The sequence below is a fragment of the Drosophila navojoa genome, chromosome 4 (genome assembly GCF_054131105.1).
Source record: "Drosophila navojoa isolate 15081-1374.11 chromosome 4, UAZ_NAV_1.0, whole genome shotgun sequence".
NCBI lineage: Eukaryota > Metazoa > Arthropoda > Insecta > Diptera > Drosophilidae > Drosophila > Drosophila navojoa.
In genome coordinates, this window is record NC_142892.1 from 10,992,624 (window position 1) to 11,009,280 (window position 16,657).

The 16,657-nt window shown below is 39.8% G+C and overlaps 1 protein-coding gene across 3 annotated transcripts in view; it reads right to left on the reverse strand.

Annotated features, from left to right (window-relative positions):
- The window catches only part of sls (sallimus), a 77,354-nt gene that overhangs the window by 12,955 nt on the left and 47,742 nt on the right, over positions 1 to 16,657 (reverse strand). The window contains exons 21-23 of one of the 3 annotated variants that reach the window (XM_089260128.1): positions 9,324 to 14,697; positions 8,802 to 9,026; positions 177 to 8,249 (exon numbers count right to left, since the gene is read on the reverse strand). The exons of 1 other annotated variant lie outside the window; for it this stretch is intronic. In XM_089260128.1, coding sequence (XP_089116254.1) covers positions 177 to 8,249; positions 8,802 to 9,026; positions 9,324 to 14,697 — 13,672 coding nt within the window. The remainder of the gene's footprint in view (positions 1 to 176; positions 8,250 to 8,801; positions 9,027 to 9,323; positions 14,698 to 16,657) is intronic. One more of the 3 variants, XM_089260127.1, reaches the window with a different exon arrangement.

Sequence of the window (16,657 nt, forward strand, 5' to 3'; positions counted from 1 at the left end):
GAGAGAGTAGAGAGAGAGAGAGAGAGTAGAGAGAGTAAAACAAAGGAAGGTGTAGGCGCGAAATGGTGGAAGTCAACGTTGGAATAAACAATAGGCAAAAGACACAGACAAAGGAGCAGGTGCTGCGTGTGCGGTGGAAGTTTGAAGCCTCAATAAACTCTCAGCTAATAACTTACTTGTTTCAACGCTTTTTACTGTGTCTGGCTTAGCTTTCTTATGCTTAACTGTTTTTTGAACTGTATCTTTAGTGTCATCTTGAGTAGGTATTTCATCTTGTGCGCTTGGTGTAATTTGTGCAGTGGCTGTGTCCTCGGGGTGTGCGATTTGAGTAGTTGTGTCTTCAGTAATTTGTAATGTCTCAGGAATTGTCTCTTCTGTTGGTTCGTCTTGTCTCTGTTCGACTACATCAACTAATTTTGGTTTGGTTGTCTTGGTCTTTTTAGGTTTGGTTGAATCAACAACTGCTAATGGTGTTTCAGGCTCGCTAAACTTAATCTCTTCTGAAGAGATTTCTCTAGGGGATTTGTCTTTCGACTTTTCGGGCATTTCAACTTTTTCATAAACCTCTTTTTCAGTCTTTGGTATTTCTTCCTCTATCAGTTTCTTAACATAATCATCTAAGTCATCTTTCTTTACTTTCTTTACAATCTTCTTTGGCTTAGGTTTGGGCTTTGGCTTCTCTTCTAATATCTCATCTGGTTTCGTTTCAATAGACTCTGGCGTGATTTCGGGTTCTTCGTCGACGATTACAGTTACGGTATCAGTATTTTCGCTCTCGACTGTTGTTATTTTAAAGGTGGTGTCTTCCTTAGGACCCTTTTTCTTTAATACTCGCTTAGTAGTTTTCTCTTGGACTGGAAGACCCTCTTCAGTGATTGTTTCAGTGTATTGTACTTCCTCTGGTTGAATTTCTACTACTTCAACCACCTTAGGCTCATCCACCACATCCTCTTCGATAACTTTAACTTCGGCTAATGGTTTTGGGAAAGATTCTTCTTCCTTTATTGACTCTTTCGGCTTAGACTTTTTATCCTTCTTTGGCTTTTCGGCCGGTGATTCCTCTACCACGTCAATATCTGTAGTTTCGGTGAGTTTTTCTTTGGGTGATGGCTCGAACTCAATTTTCTCGTACTTTTCTAGTTCAGTTTTAGGAGTTTCCATGTCTATGAGCTTCTGTATATAGTCATGTATATCATCCTTTTTTACTTTCTTAGTTTTCTTTTTCGGCGCCTTGGGCTTTTCTTCGTCTGTTTGTTGTACTGGCTCATACTCCACAATGGTAATCTCTGCATCAGGCTGGTCATCAGTAACTACCTCAATAATTTCAACAATTTCGTCATTTTCACCCTTTGGACGTTTAATTTTCCGCTTTGTTGTAACGACCTTATGGACCTCACCTGCAGCATCTGTGGTTTCTTCAGCTTTCGTTTCACTTTCAATTATTTCTACAACTGATGGAAGATCTTCCGGTTGAATGTAGCTTTCTTTTACAGAGATTTCGTAGGCTGATTCGTCTGGTTGATCTGGTTTTTCTTTAATCTTCTTTGGCTTCTTTTCTGTTTTCTCCTCAGGTTTAGGTTCTTCTTCTGAGAGAGTAACACTATACTCCTTTACATCTAGCACTTCAATATCTGTCTCCTTTTCTTTAACCTCCAAAGCTTCAACGACAGTGTCTTCCTGAGGCTGCTCTTCAGAAACTTTAACCTTTTGCTTAGAAGGCTTCTTTTTCTTCCGTGGCTCTATTACCTCTTCAGATATTTCATGTTCCTTATCCGACCCGATGATTGGAGTTGTTTCTTCTACATCCATCGTAAACTCCTCAATAGGCGTTTCCTCCGGAAGACTATCAGCAATGTCTATTGTATCTGCGGGCGTTGGCTTTTCCTCAATTAATGGTATTTTTTCCTTCTTCTTAACCTTCTTTGGTTTTTCAGGAACTTGCTCAGGAATTAATTCCTCAGTAACATCAACAACATCTGTTGGCTCTTCTTTTGGTATATCTTCTTCAATAACTGTTCTGATGAAATCATCAACATCATTCTTTTTCACTTTCTTTGTACGTTTTTGCTTCACGGTTACTTCGTGCTGATCTTCAGTTTCGTTGGGAGTAGAAGTTACAATAGTAATTTCAGATTCACCAGTATCCTTATCCTCTACAACTGTGATATCATGAACTATCTCTTCTGGGCCCTTTTTGTGTTTTATTTTCTTTGTTTTTACTTCCTTTACTTTAATCTCTCCTTCTTCATCTGGAATCGGCTTATTTTCAACAAATTCTTCAAGAACTGTAATTTCGAAAGATTTTTCTTTTGGTGTTGGCGCAGCAAATTCTTTAACCGTAACTATCGCCAGAGATTCGTCTAGTGGACTTTCTAATGGTTGTATTATATCTTCCGGACCTGCAGTAATTAATTTTTCAGAGATATCTGGAACTTCTTCTTCTGTGATTGTAACCTTCTTCACAGGCTTCTTCTTTTTCATTTTAACAGGTTCATCGAAATCTATTTTTTCGTATTTCTCCAACTCAGATTTTGGAATATCCTGTTCTATAAGCTTTTGTATATAATCGTGTAAATCATCCTTGGGAACTTTTTTAGTCTTCTTGACCTTTTTCGGCTTTTCTTCTGGAAGAGTTTCTTCAATTTCTTTTTCGGCCTCTTCAAGAGTTACTGAGACTTCATATACAGGTATACCATCCTTTTCAGTCTCGACAATTTCTATTATCTCTTCTTTGGGACCAACTTGTTTTCTGATCTTTCGTTTGTTAACAACCTTCTTACTTGTTTCGCCAAGCTCGTCTGTTTCTTCGACTATTTCTGGATTTGTTTCAATTTCTTCTACTTGGAAAACGGGTTCCTCTGTTATCTGTACATCCTCTGACTCCAAAATAACAATTTCAGAATCTGGCAGTTCAGTCACCTGTGCTTCGTCGACTGAAGACATTTTTACAAGATAGTTTGGATGTTTATCATCGCCAATTTCTTCAACAGGCGTTGACTTAACCTGTTTCTTTGACTTTTTAGGTTTCTTTTCTTCAGGGAGAACCGACTCAGTAACGTCTACAGTATAATCAGTTAATTCTTCTGGTGATTCACGTTTGACATCATCAGACTGATCAAGCATATCGCCTTCAGGTCTTTCAGCCGTTTCAGGTAAATTTTCTTCTTCGCTATATTTATATTCCTTTGGAGATTTTTTAGTCTTCTTCTTTTTCTCTTCGATGATCTCCTTGACGTCTTCTTCAATGGTTTCGACAGGTATTTGTTGAACAAAATCGTCAATTACGTTGATAACATACTCTTGTATGTCCTCCTTCTTTAGCTTTTTAGTTTTCTTTATTACTTTCTGTTCAACAATTGGCGTTTCTTCAGTGACAGATGGCTCAATTTCCGTTAACTCAGCAACTGTCACTTCTGCCATTGGTTGATCATCGCTAGTGGTTTCTGTTATCTCAAATACGCTTTGCTTGGAGCCCTTTCTATGAGTGACCTTACGCTTCTTCACAGTAACTTCTTTCACTACACCATCTTCTGAAGGCTGTTGTATAACTTCAGTCGTTTCAGCTATTTCATCTAAGACGATTGGAGCTTTCTCAACCTTTTTCTTTTTCTGTGGTTTTTCTTTCTTCACTTTTGTTGTCGGTTCGTCTGTTATGTCTTCAACGGTCTGCATTGGTTCTACGATTTCGTCTAGTACACTTACTAAGTATTTGTTTGCCTCATCATACTCCAAAGGCAACTCTTCAGGCTTTTCTAATATAACAGACTCCATATCTTCTTCTGTAACCCCGGGCTCTATTTCCGAAACATCGTATTCATGAACAGTAACGGGTAGACCATCAATTATTTCCACCTTCTTTTTATGATGGGCTTTTACTTTTTTCTGTGGCTTGGGTTTTGTTTCCATTTCCGTGGGCTCATATTGCTCTAAATCCGTCTTGGTGATTTCCTGTTCGATAAGTTCTTGAATGTATTTATCTAAGTCATCCTTTACGGCCTTCTTCTGTTTCAACTTCTTAACTACCTTAGCTGGCTGTTCTTCATTTATCTGAGCTTCCTCTTCTACCGGTATCTCAGTAGTTGTTACTTCAATATCGGCGTCTGGCTTGTTTTCTTGATAGGTTTCGGTTATCTCAATCAAATACTCTTTGGGTCCTTCTTTCTTCTTGAGTCTCTTTGTAGTTTTAACCTGCTTAACTTCTTCTCCTTCCTCATTTACAATGTCTTCAATTGTAGTTTCAGGAGCAAGCTCTTCAATGCGAATAGTGTGATCTTCCGGCTTTTTGGGTTTTTTAGGCTTTGTTGTCTTTGTTTTTATTTTAGGAGTTTTATCTTCAGTAATCTCTTCAACAAAATCTTCTGGAATTTCTTCAACTTGAGTAACTTTCTTATAGTCTCCTTCAGGAATTTCCTCGACTTGGCCTATATCCTCAAAATGTTCTATCGGTTCAACAAACTCTTCCACGACATTTATTACATAACTTTCAACGTCGTCGCGCCTTAATTTCGTTGGCAATTTGATTGGCTTAGGCTTTGATGGACCCTTAACTGATTGGCTTGGCTTTTCATCTTCAGTAATATCAACGATGGTGACTTCAGCCAAGGGCTCTTCATTAGTAGATGTCTCGGTTATTTCAAAAACGTGTTGCTTTGGACCTTGTTTGCGAATGATCTTACGCTTCTTCACTTGAACTTCTTTAGTAGCACCTCCATCTTCAACAAGCTTTGTAATTTCAACAGTTTCCGCTATATCTTCAATGCTAACTGGTTCTTGGTCGACCACTGACACCTTCGACTTCTTTTCCTTCTTCGGCTTACGCTTTGACTGTTCTTCAGTTGGTTTAACCTCCAAATCTTCGGGCTGTGACTCTGAAATATCCTCCTCTACCAATTCAATAACGGATTCTGGAATTGGCTTCGTTTCTTCTGGTTCGAACTCTTGAATGGTAAATTCATGAATTGTATGTGGCACCCCATCAATTATTTCGGTAATTTTCTTATGGTGTTTCTTTATCTTCTTCGGTTCTTTAGTCTCCGGAGATGACTCTAATTGTGCTGTTTCATAGACTTCAAGCTCTGTTTTTGGAATTTCTTCCTCTATTAGCTTCTGAATGTAATTATCTAAATTTTCAGTTTTGGGCTTCTTTTTCTTTACAACCTTAACTTTGTGATCTTTAGGGGTTTCAGTTTCTGATTCAGGTAATATTTCAGTAGTCTGAATAACGAGTTCTGCTTCGGGATTGTTTTCTTCGTAAGTTTCAACAACTTCGATTAGATATTCCTTTGGACCCTCCTTCTTCTTAAGTCTTCGCTTAGTTGTAGTGCGCTCTACCTCCTCTCCTTGCTCATTAATTACTTCTTCAGTTATAGTTTCAGGAGCGAATTCCTCAATACGAACTGTGTGTTCGGAGATCGGAGCAGGCGTTGTTATCTCAGACTTCTTCTTGGGTATTTTTTTCTTCGGCTTCGGCGCACTTTCTGTTATTTCAACTGAATGATTATCGAAGGATTGTATCTGCGGTATTTGCTCATCCTCATCAACAGGAGTCTTCTCTTGCTCTGCGATGTCTTCGATCTGCACTGGCTGTTCTTCAATGATTGTAACTTTCTTTGGCTTAGGTGATTTCTTCTTTTTTTCCAGTGACTTCGGTGTTGGTCTATCAACCAGTTCGTTTTCAGATTTAAATTCATCTTCGCTAATATCGTCAACAACAGTAGTTTTGAAAGATATGATATCATCATCTTCTATAGGCTTTATTTCTTCCACTGTGGATACCTCTTCAGAAATGTGGTCAAGAGTTTCTGTTGATACTTCATCTACAACCTTGACAATATATTCCTTGAGCTTATCTTTTTTCACCTTTTTGATAATCTTCTTTGGTTTTTCCGGTTTGTCTTCATTAGGTACATCAGTACATTCTTCCACGATCTCAGTAGTTATAACTGTAACCTTTGCTTCTTCATGATCATCAGGCTCTTGGGTTTCCACAATTTCTATTTCGTACTGCTTGGAGCCCTTCCTAGTTTTCACCTTGCGTCGCTTAACTATTTTGGCTTCCGGCTTGTTAGCTTCTTCAGTAGACTCAGGAGTAGTCTCAGTTTGTTCCTCCAAAACAATAATCGGGAGAGTCTCACCAATGTCTGTTATAATGTCGTCCACATCGAGTGTAATAGTGTCAGTTGTCTCTTCAACAATTTGTTGGGCAACGGGCTGTGTATCAATCGTGCTGATTGTGAATTCATCGTGTTCAATAACAGTTTCTGGCTCAGTTATTATTTCTTCTTCGACTTTAGGCTCAGGCTTCGGTTTCTTGACCTTCAACTTCTTAGCCGGCTCTTCCTGTGTAATTCCCACTTCAAAAGCCTCTCCTTCATCGATAGGGGCCTTTTGTTGTTTCGATTTATGTTTCTTTGGCTTCTTTGGTTTTGCATCAATATCAATTTTTTCATATTTTTCTAGCTCAGTTGTTGGAATCTCTGCATTTATCAGCTGCTGTATATATGCATCTAGATCATCCTTTTTCATTTTCCTTGTCCGTTGTTTGGGTCTCTCAACTATATTTTCAGTATCAGTTTGCTTTTCTGATTCAAGAGATGTAATTGTAACCTCGTATAATGGCTCCTCGTCCGATGATTTAAGAGTTTCTACAATTTCAAGAAGCTCTTCTTTGTCTCCATGTTTATGCAAAATTTTACGTCTTGGGGTCTTTTTAGGTAGAATCTCATCAGAGGTCTCTTCAGCTTCGAGCTCAGTTAGCTTTACTTCATAGAAATCAGTTATTGCAGTTTCATAGAATGTTTGATCAGGCTCTTCTTTAAGATCTGCTACAAACTCATCCAATTCTTCTTTGTTCATACGTTTTATTTTCTTCTTAAGTATTTTCGTTTTGTTTGGCTGCTCTTCTTTAAGTTCAGAACTAGTCACAGTCACTTCATACTGCTTATCATTGTTATCACTTGAAGGAACTTCAACAATCTCAATGATATTTTCTTCTAGTTCAGTTTTAAGCTTTAGCTTACGTTTTCTCTTAGGTTCTTTTACGGGTTGTACAACATTTTCACTTGTCTCATCTTCCACTTCTTCAGGCTCTAATTCAATTACTTCGAATTTGAAAGTAGGTTGGTTTTCCTTCTCTTCAGTGTCCTCATCACTTGGGTTGAATCTGATGTTATCATCAGACTCTATGAACGGCTTAGTCATTTTGCTTGGCTTCTTTTGTTTGGGCTTTTCCTTTGGTTTTTCAGTTGTTTCTCCAATACCCTCATCAAATATCACTGGTTTCAATTCGACGGTTTCAGTTGATTCGACGGTTTCTGGAATTTTACCTTTTCCGATTTTCAATTTCTTCGGCTTTTCATCCTTTTCCTTTGCGTCCTTTTTACCGCGTTGGTATTTTGATTTATCTGCTGGTTCATCTAATGGCTCCTTCTTATCATCAAATGTTTCAGTATCTAATTCTTCCAGTTCTGCTTTTACAGGCTTAGTATGCTTGAATTTCTTTGGCCGCTTCTTCAATACTTCATCCGCTTCCTCTATATTCCGTGACAGTTCACCATTATCTTGAATAGTTTCTATTTCAGTAACTATATACGGGAAGCAGTATGGTGAATAAGGTATGAATCTTATCCAGCTCTTAAGTTTCTTATTCTTAAAGGATGCTTCGTTTAATTTCTTTTTCTTTTCTTCTTGCGGACGTTGTTTCGGAGTTTTGAGCTTGAGCATTTGAGGAAACTCGACCACAGAACTTATTTCAACCATTTTAGGTTTCTTAACTTCTATTTTCTCAATTTTCATTGCAGTTAATTTCATAGGCTTAATAGACGAATCTCTGCGAGCTCTTTGTGGATGTTCCATTTCTGTACGTACATACGGTTGCAAGACGGTTTTTGGTATTTCTTGATGGATTAAGAACTGTATATAATCATCCATCTCATCGCGTTTTGATTTGACGACCTTTTTCTTCTTTGGCTTATCTTTTTTCTTAGTTGGTTCCGTACCCTGTTCTTCATTAGCAGTTTTTTCAACCTCAACTTCCTCTAATTTTTCAGCCTTTGGCTTACGCTTCGACTTAATTTCGTCAACAGGCTCCCCAAAACCTCCCTCATCTTCCCCTGTCTCGTCAATCTGTTCGTATTGTTCTAATTGTGTCTTTTTCTGTTTTGGTTTCTTAAGTCTGGTCGGTGTTTGTTCGGTGTTATCTGCACTTGCATCTTCGAGTTCTGTGATAGTGTACTCTTTGTTGTATTGGTCTGTTTGAGAAAAAATTATGTGTTTGTGTGTTAGCACTAAACTAATTTGTTAAGATTATATTTGCATTTTATATAATGCGTTAAAACACATTAACTTTGTAGTTCAAAAAGTTAAGTGTTTAAGATGCTTGCATATAATGTTAACTAAATTGTTGATCGATGTTTGTAATGTACGTTTTATGCTTGTATTATTTTTTTAAAGTGTACACTTACAACCTCAGTATATATCGTACTAGAATACTTATGTACTTATGTGAAAGTGTTCTAGCCAATCAAGTTAGTATATATATAGTGCCAAAAGTTTTCAAACAGAATTTTGTGTTCTTGTGTATATATTTTGTTTGTGTTACTAAATTGGAAGCTAATTTGTTTTGATTTACTTTGAAACATATCAATGGCAATTAATATCGTAACCTATCGAACACGTATTTGTGATTAATATCTATTATTATTTTTTTTTCTAGTCATATGAATCAGGTATAAAAGTACATAGACATGAAATATGCATGTACTTGTATATATGTGTTATAGAAATTATGTAAAGAAAATCACCTGTAGGCTCGTTGACTTCAACAATTTCAATGATTGGTTGTGTGGTGTCTTCCAATATGGGTTCTGTGTCACTGAGTACTTCCTCAACAACGATGCCTTCCTCTTGAGAAATTCTCTTACTTTCTGTTTGAATTGTGGTTTCTCCATCTTCGTTTTGTACAGTCTTAAATGTTGTTATGTAAGTTGGGTGTTCCGTTTCAATGTGTTCGGGTTGCTGTTTCTCCGCTGTGTTTATGTTAGAATGTTTTTTTATTTGTATTTTTTTTTAATAATATGGAATGATTAGAAAAATTTATTATTAATAGTCTAGATACGTTTGTAAAATTTAAAATGATATAAAATAATACTGATCTGGACCCTATCAATTCTGTCACAATTAAAAAAAAAAATAATGAACAATAAACTGTGTCTAACTCATTGCGTCTAACTATCATAAAATATAAATGATATTTTGCGTATACTTCAATTGTTAATCTAGTGTAAAATGTGTTGTATGGAGAGTGATGTGGCTTGTGTTCTTACCCTTAGGTTTGTGTGGCTTTTGTTTTTTGTGTTTGGGAAGTTGTTCATCATCTAGTTTACTTATATCAATAATATCAGCAATATTTTCATCACTAACAACGCGTATAAGTGAATACGGCTCTTTGCCTTCTTCTTCAACTGTTTGTATTTGATAATATTCTTCATCCTCAGGACCTTGTTTTTTAAATGTTCGTGTTTTTGTTGTCTTTTTCCTAGGCTTCTTATTGCCGGTAATTTCTTCAGTAAAAACAATCTCTTCTGGAAGTTCCTCAATAGGAATTGGCACTGTAGAAGTTTCATCAGCTGGAACAACTTCAACATGCACACTTGTTATTGGCTGTGTATTTTCTTCTTCGACAGTATTAACTGTAGTGAGTTCATCGTGATTTTCATCAATCTTAGTTTTAAATGCTCTGGTCTTTACAATTTTTTTCTTTTTTGTTCCGTCAGGCGAAATGACATCGACTTCAGTTATTTGTTCGGGTAACTCAACTGACTTACCGTCAGTCTTAACAGGCTCAGTATAAGGAAGTTCATTGACAGTTATTGTAAAAACAGGCTCGCCTGATTCTTGTTCAGAAATATCAATTTCTGTTACTTCCTCCTTAAAATTATCTTTTGGCTTCTTTATCACACGCTTTTTAGATTTAAGAACTTTTTGCACCCCATCTTTGCCCAGAATTTCAGACTCCACGGTTTCTTCAGGCAAAACGACAACTTCAGTGAATGTTTCTTCTGGAAGGTCCGGGAAAGGCGCTTGGAAGTTCTCAACCGTTACTCTCGTCTGGGTTGGCTTTTCGTATTCCTCTACTGTTTGAACTTTAGTAACTTCCATGTTAGAGCCTTTCACCTTTTTAATTATTTTAGTTTTGATAACTGTTTTAGTTGGAGTCCCATCTTCTTTTTCAGAAAGAATTACTGATTTTCTCTCTGGTAGTTCAACAACTGAAACATCGTCCTCTGGCTTGTGCACAACAACTCTCTTTTTCAAGAAAATTTTCTCTCCAAAGGGACTTTGAGTGTCCGCTTCTTCCACAGTTATAGTAGTTTGCGGCTTCTTATCCTCTTCTTCTACAGTTTCAATTTTAGTGATTTCCTGTTTATCTCCTTTAACCTTTTTGATAACACGTGTGCGTATCTTCTTCTTCTTAGGCTTGCCATCCTCAGTTTCAGTTTCAACGACACGAACCTCTTCCGGAAGCTCCTGAATCTCTTCATGTTGTTCTTCTTCCACTGGAACTTCTTCCACTGTGACAGTAGTTTCGGGTTGTTTGTCATCTTCCTCGACGGTTTCAATTTTGGTGACCTCCTGTATATCACCCTTAACCTTTTTGATAACACGTGTGCGTATCTTTTTCTTTTTGGGCTTGCCGTCCTCAGTTACAGTTTCAACCACACGAACTTCTTCTGGAAGCTCCCGAATCTCTTCAGGTTGTTCTTCTTCCACTGGAACTTCTTCCACTGTGACAGTAGTTTCGGGTTGCTTATCATCTTCTTCGACAGTTTCAATCTTGGTGACTTCTTGTTTATCGCCCTTAACCTTTTTGATAACACGTGTGCGTATCTTCTTCTTCTTGGGCTTGCCGTCCTCGGTTACAGTTTCAACCACACGAACTTCTTCTGGAAGCTCCCGAATCTCTTCAGGTTGTTCTTCTTCAACTGGAACTTCTTCCACTGTGACAGTAGTTTCGGGTTGTTTGTCATCTTCTTCGACGGTTTCAATCTTGGTGACCTCTTGTTTATCGCCCTTAACCTTTTTGATGACACGTGTGCGTATCTTTTTCTTTTTGGGCTTGCCGTCCTCAGTTACAGTTTCAACCACACGAACTTCTTCTGGCAGCTCCCGAATCTCTTCAGGTTGGTCCTCTTCCACTGGAACTTCTTCCACTGTGACAGTAGTTTCAGGTTGTTGATCATCTTCTTCGACGGTTTCAATCTTGGTGACCTCTTGTTTATCGCCCTTAACCTTTTTGATAACACGTGTGCGTATCTTCTTCTTCTTGGGCTTGCCGTCCTCAGTGACAGTTTCAACCACACGAACTTCTTCTGGAAGCTCTCGAATCTCTTCAGGTTGTTCTTCTTCAACTGGAACTTCTTCCACTGTGACAGTAGTTTCGGGTTGCTTATCATCTTCTTCGACAGTTTCAATCTTGGTGACTTCTTGTTTATCGCCCTTAACCTTTTTGATGACACGTGTGCGTATCTTCTTCTTCTTGGGCTTGCCGTCCTCGGTTACAGTTTCAACCAGACGAACTTCTTCTGGAAGCTCCCGAATCTCTTCAGGTTGTTCTTCTTCAACTGGAACTTCTTCCACTGTGACAGTAGTTTCGGGTTGCTTATCATCTTCTTCGACAGTTTCAATCTTGGTGACTTCTTGTTTATCGCCCTTAACCTTTTTGATGACACGTGTGCGTATCTTCTTCTTCTTGGGCTTGCCGTCCTCGGTTACAGTTTCAACCACACGAACTTCTTCTGGAAGCTCCCGAATCTCTTCAGGTTGTTCTTCTTCAACTGGAACTTCTTCCACTGTGACAGTAGTTTCGGGTTGCTTATCATCTTCTTCCACAGTTTCAATCTTGGTGACTTCTTGTTTATCGCCCTTAACCTTTTTTATGACACGTGTGCGTATCTTCTTCTTCTTGGGCTTGCCGTCCTCAGTTACAGTTTCAACCACGCGAACTTCTTCTGGAAGCTCCCGAATCTCTTCAGGTTGTTCTTCTTCAACTGTAACTTCTTCCACTGTGACAGTAGTTTCGGGTTGTTTATCATCTTCTTCGACGGTTTCAATTTTGGTGACCTCTTGTTTATCACCCTTAACCTTTTTGATAACACGTGTGCGTATCTTCTTCTTCTTGGGCTTGCCGTCCTCAGTTACAGTTTCGACCACACGAACTTCTTCTGGAAGCTCTCGAATCTCTTCAGGTTGTTCCTCTTCCACTGGAACTTCTTCCACTGTGACAGTAGTTTCGGGTTGTTTGTCATCTTCTTCGACGGTTTCAATCTTGGTGACCTCTTGTTTATCGCCCTTAACCTTTTTTATGACACGTGTGCGTATCTTCTTCTTCTTGGGCTTGCCGTCCTCGGTTACAGTTTCAACCACACGAACTTCTTCTGGAATCTCTCGAATCTCTTCAGATTTTTCTTCTTCAACTGGAACTTCTTCCACTGTGACAGTAGTTTCGGGTTGTTTGTCATCTTCTTCGACGGTTTCAATCTTGGTGACCTCTTGTTTATCGCCCTTAACCTTTTTGATAACACGTGTGCGTATCTTCTTCTTCTTGGGCTTGCCGTCCTCAGTTACAGTTTCAACCACGCGAACTTCTTCTGGAAGCTCTCGAATCTCTTCAGGTTGTTCTTCATCAACTGGAAGTTCTTCCACTGTGACAGTAGTTTCGGGTTGTTTGTCATCTTCTTCGACGGTTTCAATCTTGGTGACCACTTGTTTATCACCCTTAACCTTTTTGATAACACGTGTGCGTATCTTCTTCTTCTTGGGCTTGCCGTCCTCAGTGACAGTTTCAACCACGCGAACTTCTTCTGGAAGCTCCCGAATCTCTTCAGGTTGTTCTTCTTCAACTGGAACTTCTTCCACTGTGACAGTAGTTTCGGGCTGTTTGTCATCTTCTTCCACAGTTTCAATCTTGGTGACCTCTTGTTTATCGCCCTTAACCTTTTTGATAACACGTGTGCGTATCTTCTTCTTCTTGGGCTTGCCGTCCTCAGTTACAGTTTCAACCACACGAACTTCTTCTGGAAGCTCCCGAATCTCTTCAGGTTGTTCCTCTTCCACTGGAACTTCTTCCACTGTGACAGTAGTTTCGGGTTGTTTGTCATTTTCTTCCACAGTTTCAATCTTGGTGACTTCTTGCTTATCGCCCTTAACCTTTTTGATAACACGTGTGCGTATCTTCTTCTTCTTGGGCTTGCCGTCCTCAGTGACAGTTTCAACCACACGAACTTCTTCTGGAAGCTCTCGAATCTCTTCAGGTTGTTCTTCTTCAACTGGAACTTCTTCCACTGTGACAGAAGTTTCGGGTTGTTTGTCATCTTCTTCGACGGTTTCAATCTTGGTGACCTCTTGTTTATCGCCCTTAACCTTTTTGATGACACGTGTGCGTATCTTCTTCTTCTTGGGCTTGCCGTCCTCGGTTACAGTTTCAACCACACGAACTTCTTCTGGAAGCTCCCGAATCTCTTCAGGTTGTTCTTCTTCAACTGGAACTTCTTCCACTGTGACAGTAGTTTCGGGTTGCTTGTCATCTTCTTCCACAGTTTCAATCTTGGTGACCTCTTGTTTATCGCCCTTAACCTTTTTTATGACACGTGTGCGTATCTTCTTCTTCTTGGGCTTGCCGTCCTCAGTTACAGTTTCAACCACGCGAACTTCTTCTGGAAGCTCTCGAATCTCTTCAGGTTGTTCTTCTTCAACTGGAACTTCTTCCACTGTGACAGTAGTTTCGGGTTGTTTGTCATCTTCTTCGACGGTTTCAATCTTGGTGACCTCTTGTTTATCACCCTTAACCTTTTTGATAACACGTGTGCGTATCTTCTTCTTCTTGGGCTTGCCGTCCTCGGTTACAGTCTCAACCACACGAACTTCTTCTGGAAGCTCTCGAATCTCTTCAGGTTGTTCTTCTTCAACTGGAATTTCTTCCACTGTGACAGTAGTTTCGGGTTGTTTGTCATCTTCTTCGACGGTTTCAATCTTGGTGACCTCTTGTTTATCACCCTTAACCTTTTTTATAACACGTGTGCGTATCTTCTTCTTCTTGGGTTTGCCGTCCTCAGTTACAGTTTCAACCACACGAACTTCTTCTGGAAGCTCTCGAATCTCTTCAGGTTGTTCTTCTTCAACTGGAACTTCTTCCACTGTGACAGTAGTTTCGGGTTGTTTGTCATCTTCTTCGACGGTTTCAATCTTGGTGACCTCTTGTTTATCGCCCTTAACCTTTTTGATAACACGTGTGCGTATCTTCTTCTTCTTGGGCTTGCCGTCCTCGGTTACAGTTTCAACCACACGAACTTCTTCTGGAAGCTCTCGAATCTCTTCAGGTTGTTCTTCTTCAACTGGAACTTCTTCCACTGTGACAGTAGTTTCGGGCTGTTTGTCATCTTCTTCCACAGTTTCAATCTTGGTGACCTCTTGTTTATCGCCCTTAACCTTTTTGATAACACGTGTGCGTATCTTCTTCTTCTTGGGCTTGCCGTCCTCGGTTACAGTTTCAACCACACGAACTTCTTCTGGCAGCTCCCGAATATCTTCAGGTTGCTCTTCTTCAACTGGAACTTCTTCCACTGTGACAGTAGTTTCGGGTTGTTTGTCATCTTCTTCGACGGTTTCAATTTTGGTGACCTCTTGCTTATCGCCCTTAACCTTTTTGATAACACGTGTGCGTATCTTCTTCTTCTTGGGCTTGCCGTCCTCAGTTACAGTTTCAACCACGCGAACTTCTTCTGGAAGCTCTCGAATCTCTTCAGGTTGTTCTTCATCAACTGGAAGTTCTTCCACTGTGACAGTAGTTTCGGGCTGTTTGTCATCTTCTTCCACAGTTTCAATCTTGGTGACCTCTTGTTTATCGCCCTTAACCTTTTTGATAACACGTGTGCGTATCTTCTTCTTCTTGGGCTTGCCGTCCTCAGTTACAGTTTCAACCAGACGAACTTCTTCTGGAAGCTCCCGAATATCTTCAGGTTGTTCTTCTTCCACTGGAACTTCTTCCACTGTGACAGTAGTTTCGGGTTGTTTGTCATCTTCTTCGACGGTTTCAATTTTGGTGACCTCTTGCTTATCACCCTTAACCTTTTTGATAACACGTGTGCGTATCTTCTTCTTCTTGGGCTTGCCGTCCTCAATTACAGTTTCAACCACACGAACTTCTTCTGGAAGCTCTCGAATCTCTTCAGGTTGTTCCTCTTCCACTGGAATTTCTTCCACTGTGACAGTAGTTTCGGGTTGCTTGTCATCTTCTTCGACGGTTTCAATCTTGGTGACCTCTTGTTTATCGCCCTTAACCTTTTTGATAACACGTGTGCGTATCTTCTTCTTCTTGGGCTTGCCGTCCTCGGTTACAGTTTCAACCACACGAACTTCTTCTGGAAGCTCTCGAATCTCTTCAGGTTGTTCTTCTTCAACTGGAAGTTCTTCCACTGTGACAGTAGTTTCGGGCTGTTTGTCATCTTCTTCCACAGTTTCAATCTTGGTGACCTCTTGTTTATCGCCCTTAACCTTTTTGATAACACGTGTGCGTATCTTCTTCTTCTTGGGCTTGCCGTCCTCGGTTACAGTTTCAACCACACGAACTTCTTCTGGCAGCTCCCGAATATCTTCAGGTTGTTCTTCTTCAACTGGAACTTCTTCCACTGTGACAGTAGTTTCGGGTTGTTTGTCATCTTCTTCGACGGTTTCAATTTTGGTGACCTCTTGCTTATCGCCCTTAACCTTTTTGATAACACGTGTGCGTATCTTCTTCTTCTTGGGCTTGCCGTCCTCAGTTACAGTTTCAACCACACGAACTTCTTCTGGAAGCTCTCGAATCTCTTCAGGTTGTTCCTCTTCCACTGGAATTTCTTCCACTGTGACAGTAGTTTCGGGTTGTTTGTCATCTTCTTCGACGGTTTCAATCTTGCTGACCTCTTGTTTATCGCCCTTAACCTTTTTGATAACACGTGTGCGTATCTTCTTCTTCTTGGGCTTGCCGTCCTCAGTTACAGTTTCAACCACACGAACTTCTTCTGGAAGCTCCCGAATATCTTCAGGTTGTTCTTCTTCCACTGGAACTTCTTCCACTGTGACAGTAGTTTCGGGTTGTTTGTCATCTTCTTCTACGGTTTCAATTTTGGTGACCTCTTGCTTATCACCCTTAACCTTTTTGATAACACGTGTGCGTATCTTCTTCTTCTTGGGCTTGCCGTCCTCGGTTACAGTTTCAACCACACGAACTTCTTCTGGAAGCTCTCGAATCTCTTCAGGTTGTTCCTCTTCCACTGGAATTTCTTCCACTGTGACAGTAGTTTCGGGTTGCTTGTCATCTTCTTCGACGGTTTCAATCTTGGTGACCTCTTGTTTATCGCCCTTAACCTTTTTGATAACACGTGTGCGTATCTTCTTCTTCTTGGGCTTGCCGTCCTCAGTGACAGTTTCAACCACACGAACTTCTTCTGGAAGCTCTCGAATCTCTTCAGGTTGTTCTTCTTCAACTAGAACTTCTTCCACTGTGACAGTAGTTTCGGGTTGTTTGTCATCTTCTTCGACGGTTTCAATCTTGGTGACTTCTTGCTTATCGCCCTTAACCTTTTTGATAACACGTGTGCGTATCTTCTTCTTCTTGGGCTTG